The following is a 14808-nucleotide window of genomic DNA, read 5'->3' on the forward strand; positions in this document are numbered from 1 at the left end:
GGCACCTCCGAGGTGCCTTGGGGAGGATGGACTCCCCCCCCCTTGGCCGCACCCTTCCTTGGAGGAAGGGGCAAGGCTGCGCCCCCCCCCCCTCTCCCTTGGCCCTATATATAGTGGGGGAAAGGGAGGGCAACCATACCTAAGCCCTGGCACCTCCCTCTCCCTCCCATGACACATCTTCCTCCTCCCGCAGCGCTTGGCGAAGCCCTGTTGGAATCCCGCTACTTCCACCACCACGCCGTCGTGCTGTTGGATCTCCATCAACCTCTCCTTCCCCCTTGCTGGATCAAGAAGGAGGAGACTTCGCTGCTCCGTACGTGTGTTGAACGCGGAGGTGCCGTCCGTTCGGCGCTAGGATCATCGGTGATTTGGATCACGACGAGTACGACTCCATCAACCCCGTTCTCTTGAACGCTTCCGCGCGCGATCTACAAGGGCATGTAGATCCACTCCTCCCTCGTTGCTAGATGACTCCATAGATAGATCTTGGTGACACGTAGGAAAATTTTGAATTTATGCTACGTTCCCCAACAGCAGCATCCTTGTAGCCTCACATCGCCGCCGCCACAGCACCTCGCCATCGTAGCCACACAGTCATGGACCACCGACACCGCAAACAGCAGCGAGGAACGCGGCCCGAACCTCCACCATCAACCCCGACCAGCAGCCACCCGACACCTGGGCAAGGACCAGGCATGCCGCAGTGGTCGTCACCCGCTCCAGGGGACATCCATGCCACGGCCCCATCCCCACAGGCCCGCCCAAACTCGAGCAGGACACAGATCTGACCCGCCCCTCCGCCATCCACTCCGTCGCCAGCGCCACCGGAGGAAGGACACCCCCGCACGCCCCAACGCAGAGGAAGCCGGCCGCCCGCTGCTCGCCAGGAGCTCCTTCCTAGCAGAGCCTCACAGCGTCGCACCTCTGCCGAAGAAAACATGCGCCGCCGCCTCCAGGTCGCGCGGACGCGCCACCCAGCTCCACCGCCGCTGCTGCCCCCCTCCCGAGCCCGCCGCACCTCCAGGAACCACGCCTCGCGCCAGCGGAGCCCATCGCAGCTCTATGTCGTCGACCACCCACCGCAGCCACGCGCCGCTGACCGCCCACCACCAACGCCTCCCAGGGAACGGCCCGCCTCCGCGCGAAGGGAGCCCGTTTAGGGAGTGCCGCTAGCACCCGCTGCCTTCGACAGCCGGGCGCGGCTGCCACCGCCGGCGACGGCGGCGGCAGCGGCCAGAGAGGGGAGATCTGGGAGCCTCTGGGCCTAGGGTTTGGGGTCCTCCGGAGCCGCTCGCGCGAGCGACCCGGGAGGAGAGGGGAAAGGGGTCGACACCCCCGTTCCACCTCTTTTCATTCCTTTAGATCAGATAGAAAATCCTCACTTTTCCAAGACAGAAGAGAAGCAAGCAACAAATTGAGCAACTAGCGCGTGTTCTTCTGTCCCCTATAAATAAAGCAACCCTTTTATTTCTAAGTGGTATTTTAAATCATTCATAACTTCCAAACCAAATTATAATTTTATTTTCTTCTAAAAAATAATTGGATTTTTATTGTTATTTTATATATTTGAATACTTGGCGACAAGACCTTTTGAACAAGACCAGCTTTGGATACATTTCAAAGTCATTTAATTTTCACTATTTCAGTTTCACATTGGCAGTTACAATTGTGAAATATTAGTTTCATTTTTTATCATGTTAATTTTTTCAAAAAAATACAATAATTAAAATTAATGTTTTGAAACATATGTGTTGTTGAAATATATATTTAAAATGTCTAAAAAAATTCAAAATGTGCTGAAAATTAAAATAAATGCATGTTATTGAAATGGATGTGGTGTCGAAAATGGTATTGTATTCCAATAAAAAGCGGTATATCAATCAAAATGCATCTGGTATTGAAATGCAAATGCTACCAAAGTGATCTGGTAGGCATATGGTATTGAAATGCACCTGGTAACAAAGTGATCTGGTATTGTAATGTCTCTGGTGTCCAAAAGTGAATGGTACTGAAATTTATCATCAGTATTTCAATTTTATGTTATTGAAATGGATGTGGTACTAAATTTATTGAATATATTTTCAAAATAGTACTGAAATTGGAATATGTGCATGTTTTTTAAATGACTATGGTACTAAAAGTGATATGGTAATTTGTTAGGGCATTTCCCGCCTTAGTGTTTTGGTGATGATGACAACTCACTTTGCGGTCTAATCATGTGCCAAGTTCTTCAGGTACACTTTGTTTGATACAAGACAATTAGGCATTCCTTCCAGACGGAAAAGAACGAAGATGGTGTTTTCTACGTGTTTATTTCTTTGATCGTAGAAAACCCGTACTATTAAGAGGAAATCCACATCGGAAGGTACTGGGTGAATGAGTGCATGTACACATTCCATTCCACCCACCATATATCCTTTCGTTCGAGGAAAGAGAGGTCCTCAAACTCCTGCTAACAGTGGTTTTTACTCCCCAGCGGTTATACCGCTGACCCAAGCAGTTGTACCGCTTGTGCGGTACGTCCGGTGCAACCACCACCCCAGGGGTGATGCCCTGGGGTTGTTATTCCCAAGTTGTTTGTCGGCGGTTGTACCGCTGCCTCAGGGCGGTTATACTACCTCAAGTATGGAAAACCCTAGGAATGCCATCGGGTGGTTGTACCGGCGCGGTACCGCCCTACCATCGGACTGGCTTCCCTCGTGGGGCGGTTCTTGGGTGGTGGTGGTCCGGTTGTACTTGTTGATTTATTTGACTGGTACCACCGGTTGCCCAGAGCGGTTGTACCGCTCGAGACTTAGCCACCACCCATGCTTGGACCTGGCGGTTGCACCGGTCCAACCACCACCTCAACTACTGCTCTGTGGTGACTCCCTCCTGTTTTGTAGCGGTTATTGGGCGGTGGTGGAGCGCTTGTTCCGGTGGCTCTTCCCCACCAGTACTACCGGCCACTCCACCGGTTGTACGGCTAGGTAGGGTTTCTACAGGGTACCTCGTGGTTTCCGGTTGTACTGTTGGGTAGGGTTTCTGCAGGGTACCCCGTGGTTTCCGGTTGTACCGGGACCTAGAGCGGTTGTACCGCCACAGTGTAAAAATTGTTGTAACGGTTGGATTTGGGGGACACTATATAAGGGGGTGGTTCTTCCACCTATCCTTCTACCTCTTGCCTCTCTCTCTCTCCTCCATTAATGCCCTTCAAGCTTTCTTGCCCGATCTCTCTCTCTCTCTAGCCACTCAAACTTGTTGATTTACTAGGGATTGAAGGAGGAGACCTAGATCTACACTTCCACAAAAGGAAATTTGATTCCTCCATACTTTCTTGTGTGGATTTTGTTACTCTTGGGTGTTTGGGCACCCTAGACAGAAGAGGTCACCTCAGAGCCACAATCCATTGTGGTGAAGCTTTGTGGTGGTGTTGGGGGTCTCCAATTAAGTTGTGGAGATTGCTGCAACCTTGTTTGTAAAGGTTCAGTCGCCGCCTTCAAAGGCACCACTAGTGGAATCACGGCATCTTGCATTGTGCGAGGGCGTGAGGATAATACGGTGGCCCTAGTGGCTTCTTGAGGATCATTGTGCATCCACACCGCTCCAATGGAGACGTACTTCCCCTCAAATAGAAGGAACTTCAGTAACACATCCTAGTCTTCACCGGCTCCACTTGTGGTTACTTCTTACGTTTACTTTGTGCAAGCTTTTACTTGTGTTGTATTCTTTGCTTGCTTGTGTCATCGTTGTTGTTGTTGTTAGCATCATATAGGTTGCTCACCTAGTTGCATATAGACAACCTATTTGTTGCTAAACCTAATTTGTTAAGAAAAGATAAAAATTGATACTTGCCTATTCACCCCCCCCCCTCTAGTCAACCATATCGATCCTTTCATAATTGAAATGCATCTGGAATTGAAATTCATATATTGACAATTTGATTCTGTAGTGAAGCATCTGGTAACAAAGTGATTTGGTAATTGAAATGCATCTAGTACCTATGTTATTGAAATAGCACAGATCAATTTACCCCTTCATCTCTCCTCCAAGCCAATAGGTGACTACGGTTCCTACCTCCCGTTGGTGGTGGTGTCGATCTGCCTCGTCTCCTGTGGTCTTAGAGTCATGGGTGCGCGGTGGATCCTGGCCCTGCCGGCTGGAGGGCTCTATTTCTTTATGTTTTGTTAGGGTTTGTGATCGGCTCAGGAAGGCGAGATGGCAATGGCTCCCTGAAGATGGAACAACATTTCCCCGCCAAGCATCCATTCCGGTGGAGCGTCTAGCATTGTCGGAGGGTGTGTGGATGCGTGTCTTCGGGGGATCTCGCAAGATGCGTCCAGTGGTTGTTGTTGCTGGATCTGCTCGGATCTAGTCTTCATTTGTGTGTTTCCAGGTTAGATCCTTCTGATCTATGCTTCTCTTCATCGACGGCGATTGTTATTCTGGTGCGTTGGTCCTATGAAGCCTTAGCACGACTGCTACCCAACTATCTACTACAACAAGTTTTGGCCGGCTCCGGTGAGGGAGTAGCGATGAAGGCAGCGTGTCCTCGGCTGGCTTCAGTGCTTTTAGTTGTTGCTAGGTGGTCTACAGGTCTGGATGAAAACAAAACTATGTTATTGAAATGTATGACATAAAGTGATATATGAAACACATTTCAATTTCAATCAATAGAAGAAATAGTTACATTTGTTAAACTCATTTAATTTCCAATCAATTTTGTGAAACAACAAAATTTAAACAAGTTTAACAAATATTCGATATTGATCTTGTTTGAAACATCTAGTCATCGGGATTTCAAATGTATAAAAGAATTCAAAGCCAGATTCTTGTTTAGAAGATATGAATCATATAAGAAAACACTAAGAAAATTAGAGTCATGCATACACATTATGTCCTTCTCAATGGCACAAAAGATCATTGTCACGCCATCTCTAGGGCTAGGATCATTGTCAACATTATTATCACGTGCATGTTCTTAATCAAGTGGCTGATTAATGAAGGACATTTGTGCCTTTTTATAACAAACTTATCCATATCTCTTTTTTGAGGTCGAGTTAAATCCTCAATTTTTTGTTTCTTCCTACGCATTTGATAATATCATGTTTTCTAAATGAAGACATGACTTGGATCTTGCAATAGTAGACTTCTAGTAGATAAAAAAAATTAAATTAGCTACAAGATTTTAGCAAAGCTATATAGCGGGTGAAAATCAGAACTCGATCAAGGGCTCAGAGGATCGTCGGGTATCAACACAACGATGCTCAAAGAATCAGAGACTCGAAATTTCCCTACCTTCCTTCCGGCTGTTGCTCATGGCCCTGCATTCCATAAGCCCGAAGAATTGATGAATCGGTCTAATCTGTTGGGTCGCTAGGACGCCGGCCGCCGACTGAAGAAACTAACGGACGCTTCACTCGATCTAATTGCTGGCTTTTTTTTAAGGAAGACTCGATTGCTGGCTGGAAGCGAGGAGGCGGCATGCCCACGTCGCAATTGGGGCATTTCCTCATCCACACTGGGCCGGCCCATCTTCTTTTTTTCTGTTTTAAAACGCAAAAAAGTACCACATATTGTGATTCCCTCCTTTTCTTATTTATTTTCTTTACTTTTACTTTTTTCTTGTTCCGTTTTTTTCTTTTTTTGGAATGGTATTGTTCATTTTTTTTCTTTTCTTTTTTATTTTTTTTTCTTTTCTTTTGCTAAATGCGTGAACTTTTTTCAAATTCGTGAACTTTTTTTAAAATAAATGGGTTTTTTTAATCCTTAACTTTCTTTCAAAATCGATGAACTTTTTTTCCAAATCGATGAACTTTTTCCAAATTTGATGAACATTTTATCAAAATCGATAAACTGTTTTTACAAAATCAATGATTTTTAAAAAAAATAGATGAACTTTTTCATGATTTAAAATTCTTTTATTGATGGAAAAAAAATCAATTTCGTGAACTTTTAAAACCCACGGACATTTTTAATAAATCCATGATCTTCTTTTATTCCACGGACATATTCAAAATAGCAAAAGACCGGAGGCTGGTCATTTTCTCAAACCAACAACACAACGCAGCCAAAAATGAAAATGCGAGCATGGCGATTTGATCCAGCGAACAATCTTTTTTTTTGGGCGATGGAAACAAAGCGGGAGTGAGCGAGGGAGCAATGCTTAATGGGTCGCAGCCCACTGCCATTCGTCTGACCGCCCGATCTCCTAACTGACGCTGAAGGCGGCGATTAGGAGGTCCCTACAGTAGGGGTCTGGTTCAGGGGGCACCAATAGGCCAGGACAGCAACGGCCGAGATGATAGAGGCCCATCTCTAAAGGACACATGCCTAGTTGTATTGCATGGAGATTCTCAATAAAATTGCATGGAAAAATTAAGGCCCCTAAAAACTGGGGGCCCTGTGCGGGCTCACAGGTTGCAACGCCATGGGCCTGGGCTTGCCGATGACAGCGGCATGACCAGCATGGACGACGATGACACTCCTCCGGCCGTGAACGCCTATGCGGAGGACAACTACCACCGCTCCGGTGACCGCAAGGACAAGGGTCTAGCGCATAAATGGTGAAGTCTGGCGCCCTCTGTTTATTTCTAGTATCTATCTAGTTTAGCTATGTAGTGTCTAGTGATGAATTATCTCTTTTGGTCTAGTTGTACATGTCTGGTGATGAACTTTTGTAGCTATGTTTGTTTCTGTCTACGATTGATATGTTGACGATCTATGTAGTTTATCTCATGTTGCATGGATTTGGGGTGCCCGATGTGAGGAGGACGGCTGTGAACGCTAAGAAATGAGGGATGACCAGTCACTGTCCCCGGATGCGTCCGGCCACATCCGTGGACGTATAGGGTATCAAACTTGTGAAATCCGGCTGTAGATGCTATTTGGATGATGCATCATGCATGGAAGATCCGTGCCAAACTTGCAGTACAATTTTAAAAAATGGTTGAACCGATACAAACAACACATACTCGGACTACTCACAAAAATGCATTGCTCTTTGGAAGCCGCATGTTTTGGTAATCTAGGTTCTTGTACAGATTTCAGAGTTTGTTGAACGGTTTCCGGGGTCCATGAGAAAAGAAGATTAATTTCAGAGGTCATATGCTCGTGCCACATTGCATCACAATTAATTGCTGAAAGTTTCGTCTGAGCTGCTGTGTGTTGCCACTGTCTGATGAAACATCAGACAGCCGTCAGGGAAAACAGATGAACTGAGGCAGCTACTACGGCTGGTGACTTTGGGCGAGGAGACAATGCAATGTTACTCCAGCTCCAAGTGAAAGTGGAAGCATCTTTACCGTTTTCACCGCACGACGGTGCTCATAACCACCTTTACGAGTAAAAGATTTTTCCTAGATCGATGCACTTGTTGATGTTCCCCTCACAAGTGGTCGTTGCATCATTGCATCTCTGGGAATTTCTGCAGTGGAACCGGATAGCATGTGGTAGAAACAAAACATTCAACCGCCGCATTATTGCGTGCCCAGCTGCTTGCATCTGTATCTACCCATAGGTAAACACGTGCATGCCCCGGCCTCAAGAACTCACCTAGACTATAGTTGCAACTTGCAAGTCGGAAGTCTCCTCTGTATATGTATCTGTATCTGTATCTGAACCATGATGGATGTGCACCCGAGTGAATCGCCCGTACGTGCGTCAAATGATTAACCTTTGCATCTGTACGTATGTGTTTGGGTTTAGCTTGTACACGCCGTATGTCCCCCATTAGGTACGTACGTACGTGCCTAGGAAGATACGGTACTTGATTCCACCGTACGTGCCATACCGCACCGTTGCCATGATCGTCTCTCCATTTCATAGACCCTGAGAAAAGAAACAAACCTGAGGACATCCATGTGGAAATCGACCAGAGACCACTCTGACTCTGACTGCTCTGGGACGAAACCCAAGGTGAAATCACACGGTTTCGGTTGAGACCAACAAACAGACTCTCTTGGTCTCATAATATAGGAGCGTTCTTGACACTACACGTCGTAGGAACACGTTCCTTGTTTTGTTTCCACAAAGATTCAGAGGCACAAAAGGAAACCCATGGCCATGGGTGGGTGTGTTGGTTGAGAATAAAATGCAGAGGCAGTTCGCAGCAGCACAGTACAGGTGCATTTGTTATGAACAAGAGCATCACCATAGGACAGGTCAACAAGAAGAGATCACACGCACACCTAAACAATTACAGCATGTTCCATTTGCAATTCTGCATGCATGATTCCGCCCATGGAACCATGCATGCAGCGAGAGTGTGAGCTAGACAAAAAAAAGTGTGAGCTAGACATGTCACTTGATTAGTCTATGGGGTTCACCAACTAAACCCAACTCTAACCAAAGTACATACCAAGCTGACTTGCGCAACAAACAGTTGAGAATATTAACGAGCCTCCTTTTTGGGTCACCTCCATTGACCAAATCCGCAGATAAATGATTATGGTTTTGTCACATTCCAGACCAAACCAAACCCTCTGGTGTAGGGAGAGTTGGTAATGGAGTTGACAGGTCTCGGGCACCTTTTTTAACAGTGTTTCCTTGTGCCAAAATAGCTATAGGCCAGGCGTGGATGCGTTGACGTGTTGTCAATTCAAACCATGTGGGAACTCCAGGATTGGTCATCGGATTAGCTTTTGATCCATCGTGTGGTACGCTGTCAAGTTGCTATACGTTGGTGAGAAATGTTGCAATAGAGAAAGGCAGCTGAGATCATCTTAATTTGCTCATGACTCACAGGAACCCACTTGATTGGTCCTAATCTTGCGAACCCTGAAAGGGGTGCCTTGTAAGTGAAATGAACGACGACGCTGGTATTGTTGTTGGGCCAACTCCAGCTACAACACAGGGATAAATTGTATGCGTCACACGGATATAACATACAGTACAGGCAGGAAGGCCAATCAACTAAAAAAGAGACAGCAGGATCAAGTGCTATTAACTCAAACCAATTGCACGTTTTAGGCCACGAACTCACGAATTGAACCTCCTTTTTTTAAAAAAAACAAGGCAAAAGATTTGTCAATTTCATTGAATAAGAAGGAGTATTAGGGGTCTTGGCCAAAGGCCAAATACCATATCACTCTCGCGGCATGGTATTACACAAATGTTTCGCACCGACCAGACACCATATCGCTGCCTCATCTTTGATTCTACTCTCTCCGTCTTTAAAAGAGTGTACTTCCAACTTTGTTGAAAAGTCAATTTTTTTATGTTTGACCGTATTTATACAATAATAAACCAATATTTATGCCATCAAATTAGTAGCATTGGATTCATGATAAAATATATTTTTGTCATATACCTATTTGGTTTCACAAGCATTGATATATTTTTGCACAAACTCGGTCAAATTTTGAGATAGTTTGACCCTCCAACAAAGTTGGAAGTACACTCTTTCAACGACAGAAGGAGTAGCAACTAAAACTCCAACAGGCACTGCGACATTACGAAATACCCTAGCATTCCGCTCTTTCCAGATTTCCCACAAGACAAGTAGCATAAGGCAGGTAAGCGGTCGTCGAGATTGCGTCGTGTTGGAGGCGTTGGCGCGCCACCAAGTCTTCACTGTGTCAACCATGCCCCAGTTTTGCGGGTAAATGTCATGAAGGCCAAGCCACACTTTAATCATATTCCACACTCTAACCGTGTATCGGCATTTGAAAAGCAGATGAGCCGCCGATTCCTGAACTTGCTTACAAAGGGGGGCACATGTTGCAAATAGGCCATAAACTCATTAATCTGATCAAATAAGCTAGGCCAAAACCGATTTGGGGGAAGAAAAAAAAAACGGCCACGTGGCTGCCATGTCAACATGCATTTGGCAGTTTACGCTTGTAGTTATAAATAGAAGGTCTTTTTTACAAACCTCCTTTTGCACTCCCTTTGAAAATGGGTACAAAACACTATGTTCAAAGGGCCTCCAACCCATGCCATTACAACACTAAATAATTTCCGTTGAAATTAGCATATACATTGTATATATTCCATGGGAGCAAAAGCATATACAAGCTTACTTTGCAAAGTAATATAAAAACATTTAGATCACTAAAGTAGTGATGATCTAAACGCTCTTGTATTTCTTTACGGAGGGAGTACTAATGCTAATGCTAATGATGTCGTGTGATCTGAGGTTGTAACCTTTAGCGTAAGTAAATGCAGTCTTGATACTGAAACCAAGTGAAAGCACAAGAATTTGCTGGGAAATTAAGGGTGGCGGGAAAACGTGTGCAGGCCGTGTTAGTTAACCTGCTGCCTGGCTACGTCCTAGGTAAGGGGGTTAGTGGTGGGCCACCTACACTGCTACAAGCAGGGGATCCATCCGCGATCCCCTCCGTTCTTCCAGTAGAGAGAATCTTTCTTTCAAGCTAATTAACTGATGGGATGGATGGCACGATTAGCAGGCCATCAGACCAGGTCACTAGCGGGCTGGGAATACCACTGTCTTTCTAACCATCCGATCATCGGTTGGTTCGCGCGTGTTCATCTAGCTGCACAGGAAACAAACTTGCGCCTTGCGATCCCAGGTCAACAGGTGTCGTCGGTAAAAAGGAAAAATCAGTACAACAGTTCACATTTGACAGGACCAGGCACTGCCATTGCTTGGTGTGAAATGAAATGGCCATGGCGAGAGGGCAGTACTAGTACATAGTTGCAACTGTATTTAAACTCATGAGTAACACACACAAACTCTCTGAAGATCCGAAGAAACCTTGTGAGTAATAATGTCATGAGTTTACTTCTCCATTCTTACTTTGACCGCTCTGACTTGTTCTCAGCTCCAATACAATTACAAACGGGTTGAAAATAAACGAAAGAGAAAGAAAGAGGGAGCCCTGGAAGAAAGCAGCGTGGAAAGCTTTTGGAAAGTGACAAAGGGATAGCAGCACTAGAGAAGAGCAGCAGGAGTATCAGTGAGGTTGTTGTGAGGTGAGGTGATGCACTGACAGACAGACAGACAGACAGATGCATATACCTATTCCCCTTCCTCTCCTCTTCCCCCTTGCCTTGCGTTTCCTCTCTTCTCTTCCAATTTAAATCCCACGAGAAGCAAGGAGAAAGAAAGAAAGAAGAGGAGGTGACTGAGTGTGTTTCTTTCTCCATTGCGCTTCCCTTCTCCTTCCCTTGGCTTGGCCTCCAATGTTTTCTTACATCCCCCTCCACTCCATCTCTTGCTTCCCAAACCTGGCTTAACCTCTCCTCCTTCACTTGCCTTGGCCATTAACCACGCCCCAAATCCAACCTTCAAAGCTTTCCTCCTCCCCCTGCTGCCGTCTTGGTGATAACTAACCTCCGCAAGGTAAACATTTCTTCTACTGCTCATTTTCGTTGGGTTCTGCTGCTGCTCATTTCTAATATAACCCATATTCAGTCAGACCACTGAAACCTCGAAGCCATCTTCATTCAGTTGATCTCTTCTTGATTTCTCCCTGCTCTGCTCTGCTCTTCTCTTCTCTAGGTGAGTTTTCTTGGGTTTGGCTCTCGATCGATTGTCTCTCCCCTTGCTCGGTGGTGTATTCTTTTCTGCTCCAAAGAATAATAATATTAAAGCTGTCTACAGCGCTGTGATGCGATGAATGTTTTATGCATATGCACGCCACACGACAGTCGCCTTCCTTGCGTTTCCCGTCCAAAAGTTTCAGAAAATTTGTCCCCTTCTTGCTCTCGATGCCGATGCTGCCTGCCAGTGATTCCAGCTACTTCAGATTAACAGAAAAAATGGCTTTGTTAACTCCCAGTTCCTTGCGGTTATCAATCACTTTAATCACACTCGCAGCCGGCGGTTGGGGCCTGCAAGTTCCTCACAGAATAAATACAAGAAGCACCAGCAGTTGCATATTCGCATTGCATTCCCCCGCTCGGCAAGCCTGCAACTGCATGCCCGAGACAGACAGAGTCTAAAGGCCGCCATGGATGATTATACCTGCGTCTGCGTGCGTGCTTGCAGGGCCCATGGGTGAACACCTCGCGCTGCTGGTGGACCGGCTGCTCACGGAGTCCACGCTGGAGGCGGCCATCGTGAGCAGGAAGCAGCCGGCCGCGGACGACACGCCGGCGGCGATCGTCTACTGCTGTGACATCGCCGCCGCTGGCGGCGACCCGAGCAAGATGGTGGAGTGCAGGATCTGCCAGGAGGAGGACTGGGACACCGGCATGGAGGCCCCCTGCGCCTGCCGCGGCAGCCTCAAGGTAACAAAACACAACAATGTTCAGAACGCCTGATTATTAAAAAAAATTCCCTTTTGGTGGAATTTTGCAGTAATTTAACTTCGTTGACCAAAAAAAAGAATCCAGAACAGCTGCAGAAGTTTTCTGATATAGGATGGGAAATTTGATAATTTTTAGTACGAGATGGAGTAGCTAATCGGTGTTTCTGATCTTAATTTTGGGTGCCTAGTTTGGTTTCCAGTACGTAGTAGTACTATACTAGTGGAGTGTAGGTTTGACTTGCCATGAGGATTTTTTGTTATTTTTGGTTGGGGTTAGATGCAGTAGGTTGTATCTAATTAAAGTATCAGGAAAGCTCAGTGACAGATTTGATGATGAAATCAACCTTGTTTGCCTCAATGTAGCTTGCAAGGCAATGCGGCAATGCCTAATGCTGGCCTTCCTCTTTGGATTGTGACATAAATAGACATGTAGTGCTAAAAAGTAGAAATGAGTGTGGTTTTGACTTGCCATGAAGAAGTGTTGATATTTGTTATGGTTGGGGTTAGATGCAGTAGGTTCTATATTAGTTAAGTACTATGTGAAAAGGGTCAGCAATCTCAGGATGAAATCCACTATGTTTGCCTAAATTGTAGCTTGGAAGGTAGTAGTGCCTAATGTTGGCCTTCCTTTTTGGACTGTGACATGTATATATAGTGTGTGCAAAACATGATATTAAAAAAACTTTTTGTAAATAATAATGCAAAATAAGTGTAGGTGTTTTGCTTTCCCAAAGTTGGAAGCAAGGGAGAGAGCTATATTTAGATCATCATCACACAATGCGTGAGACAACTACCTACACAATGTTCCACGGAGGGTCAAATGTAGCTGAAACTTTTAAGAAACATTCTGGCCCTTTGTCCTTTTTGATGATCCATTATCATCATGATAGAGATATGCTTGGAATGTACTAAGAAGACACTGTATTTCGGTCGATTACACCGGTGGAGTACATAGTACTATTAAACTATTACCTTTTTTTTACTTCTTGCAGTATGCCCATCGAAAATGCATCCAGCGTTGGTGCAATGAGAAGGGTGACACCGTCTGCGAAATATGCTTGCAGGTAAAAAACAAACAAAAATTGCCTATCTACGCGGTCAATGTATCAGTATTTTTGTTTTGTTTTGTTGAAAAAACAGATAAACATGTGTACCTTTATGTAGTCTTATGAACTCTCTGTTTCTGCAGCAATTCAGGCCAGGCTACACTGCCCCACAGCAGCTGTTCCACTACGGAAGCATACCAATGAACTTCAGGCAGGCAGTCATTCCGCAAGCTTTTTCCTGATGCAAAACCATGGTGATGTCTCTTTGTAAAACGTCTCTCCTGTCCACAGGGGGAACTGGCAGGTCGCGCGGCACGATCTCCACGACTCTCAGGTCATAACAATGGTGCCCTCGGAGCGCGATTTCATGGACGAGTACGACGACTACTTTCCAGTCAGGACGAGGAGCAGCGCCCTGTGTTGCCGGACAGTCGCCATCATTGTGAGTTCATCAGAGTAGGGCTGTGATCAAATTCATGAAGGTTTCTCTAACAACCAGCTCTGACATTGTGATCCAACAGTTCCTGGCCCTCCTGGTTCTCCGGCACACGCTTCCTCTCATGGTCGGCGGCGACGGGGAGTACTCGTTTGCTCTGTTTTTGGTAAGATATATATGGCTAACATTTGTGTCCATTACATCACACAACACCAGAATCTTCAGACTCTTCTTTAACAAAGTTTAATCTTGTTCTTGCCTAGCCTCTGATCTTGAATTTTACCATTTTATGGGGACGAAAAAAAAACAGCTTCTTGTGCTGAGGACAGCTGGGATTCTGTTCCCAATATTGGTGATGGTGAGAGCAATGGCAACCTTCCATCGTCGTCGTCGCCAACAGGTAACCTCATCACTGAATGACCAGCCATTGTTGGGTTTGGAACCTGGTTAGGTGTAGTGATCCTGATACCAGTCAGCAGCCGAACACTGATACAAGTTTCACTTGCACTGCAGAGTTCTGCGTATACTCTTTTCTGATGCGTAACTCTGGGGTCTAGATCACTTGATACTGCAGGGAAACCAGGGAACTTACATGTTCTTCTCGGACACCGAGGACGAGGACGATGACGAAGAGGAAGAAGAGGATGCCGACGCCGATCCTGGGCTGCCTCACTACCAACCACGCCTTATCCCCGTCTACTGACACCATACAAATCGGTGCGGCGTCGGTGTGGTTAACAGAAGCAAAAATCCCAAGAAACAGGGAAAAAGATACTGATGTGGTAGGATAGTCTGAAGCCACTCGCTTCTGTGTGCACAAGAAATAGGAGATTGTAGTGGCTCTGTACATACCACAAGACTGACCCAGACGATGTAACTTGTGAGCTTCTCTAGCTCTCCCATGTACTCGAGAGATTGCCTAAAATTACTTGCAAAATGCATGGAATTACAGGCCTGTATCTGAACCTGTGATCCTGCAACTCATGCTTGATCTACAGTTCTTTGATTTGTCTTACTGACATGTGCATGGACTATTGATCAGTTTTCTGAGCATACAAATTTCTGTACATCTGTTTGCAACATTTGCTTGATAAGCTTTAAAACGGTACAGTAACACAGTATATCCAGCCAT

The 14808-nt window shown here is 45.7% G+C and overlaps 1 protein-coding gene across 9 annotated transcripts; it reads left to right on the forward strand.

Annotated features, from left to right (window-relative positions):
• Positions 1 to 10713: 10713 nt before the first annotated feature.
• On the forward strand, positions 10714 to 14768 carry LOC125542364. 9 transcript variants are annotated; one of them, XR_007297895.1, is made up of 9 exons: positions 10714 to 11284; positions 11357 to 11443; positions 11933 to 12174; positions 13187 to 13258; positions 13384 to 13451; positions 13532 to 13682; positions 13762 to 13842; positions 13940 to 14076; positions 14190 to 14768. XR_007297895.1 is itself a non-coding variant. In XM_048705377.1 (9 exons), exons 3-9 carry the CDS (start codon positions 11938 to 11940, stop codon positions 14377 to 14379), a joined length of 828 nt encoding a protein of 275 aa, XP_048561334.1. In that variant the 5' UTR covers positions 10715 to 11284; positions 11357 to 11443; positions 11933 to 11937; the 3' UTR covers positions 14380 to 14764. The 9 variants fall into 9 exon arrangements, 6 of the variants coding, with proteins under 6 accessions (XP_048561334.1, XP_048561335.1, XP_048561336.1 ...); XR_007297896.1 differs by having other exon boundaries at positions 14234 to 14767; XR_007297897.1 differs by having other exon boundaries at positions 14251 to 14391.
• Positions 14769 to 14808: the final 40 nt, after the last annotated feature.

Source organism: Triticum urartu, chromosome 3 (assembly GCF_003073215.2).
Source record: "Triticum urartu cultivar G1812 chromosome 3, Tu2.1, whole genome shotgun sequence".
In the NCBI taxonomy this organism is placed as follows: Eukaryota; Viridiplantae; Streptophyta; class Magnoliopsida; order Poales; family Poaceae; genus Triticum; species Triticum urartu.

Excerpts from the sequence above, each read along its gene's own strand:
- LOC125542364 (XM_048705376.1), top strand. The coding sequence starts at position 11,899 with ATGATTATACCTGCGTCTGCGTGCGTGCTTGCAGGGCCCATGGGTGAA. Across the intron at positions 13,683-13,761 it reads GCCGGACAGTCGCCATCATT|TTCCTGGCCCTCCTGGTTCT; the intron begins GTGAGTTCATCA and ends GTGATCCAACAG. Across the intron at positions 13,843-13,986 it reads ACTCGTTTGCTCTGTTTTTG|CTTCTTGTGCTGAGGACAGC; the intron begins GTAAGATATATA and ends AAAAAAAAACAG.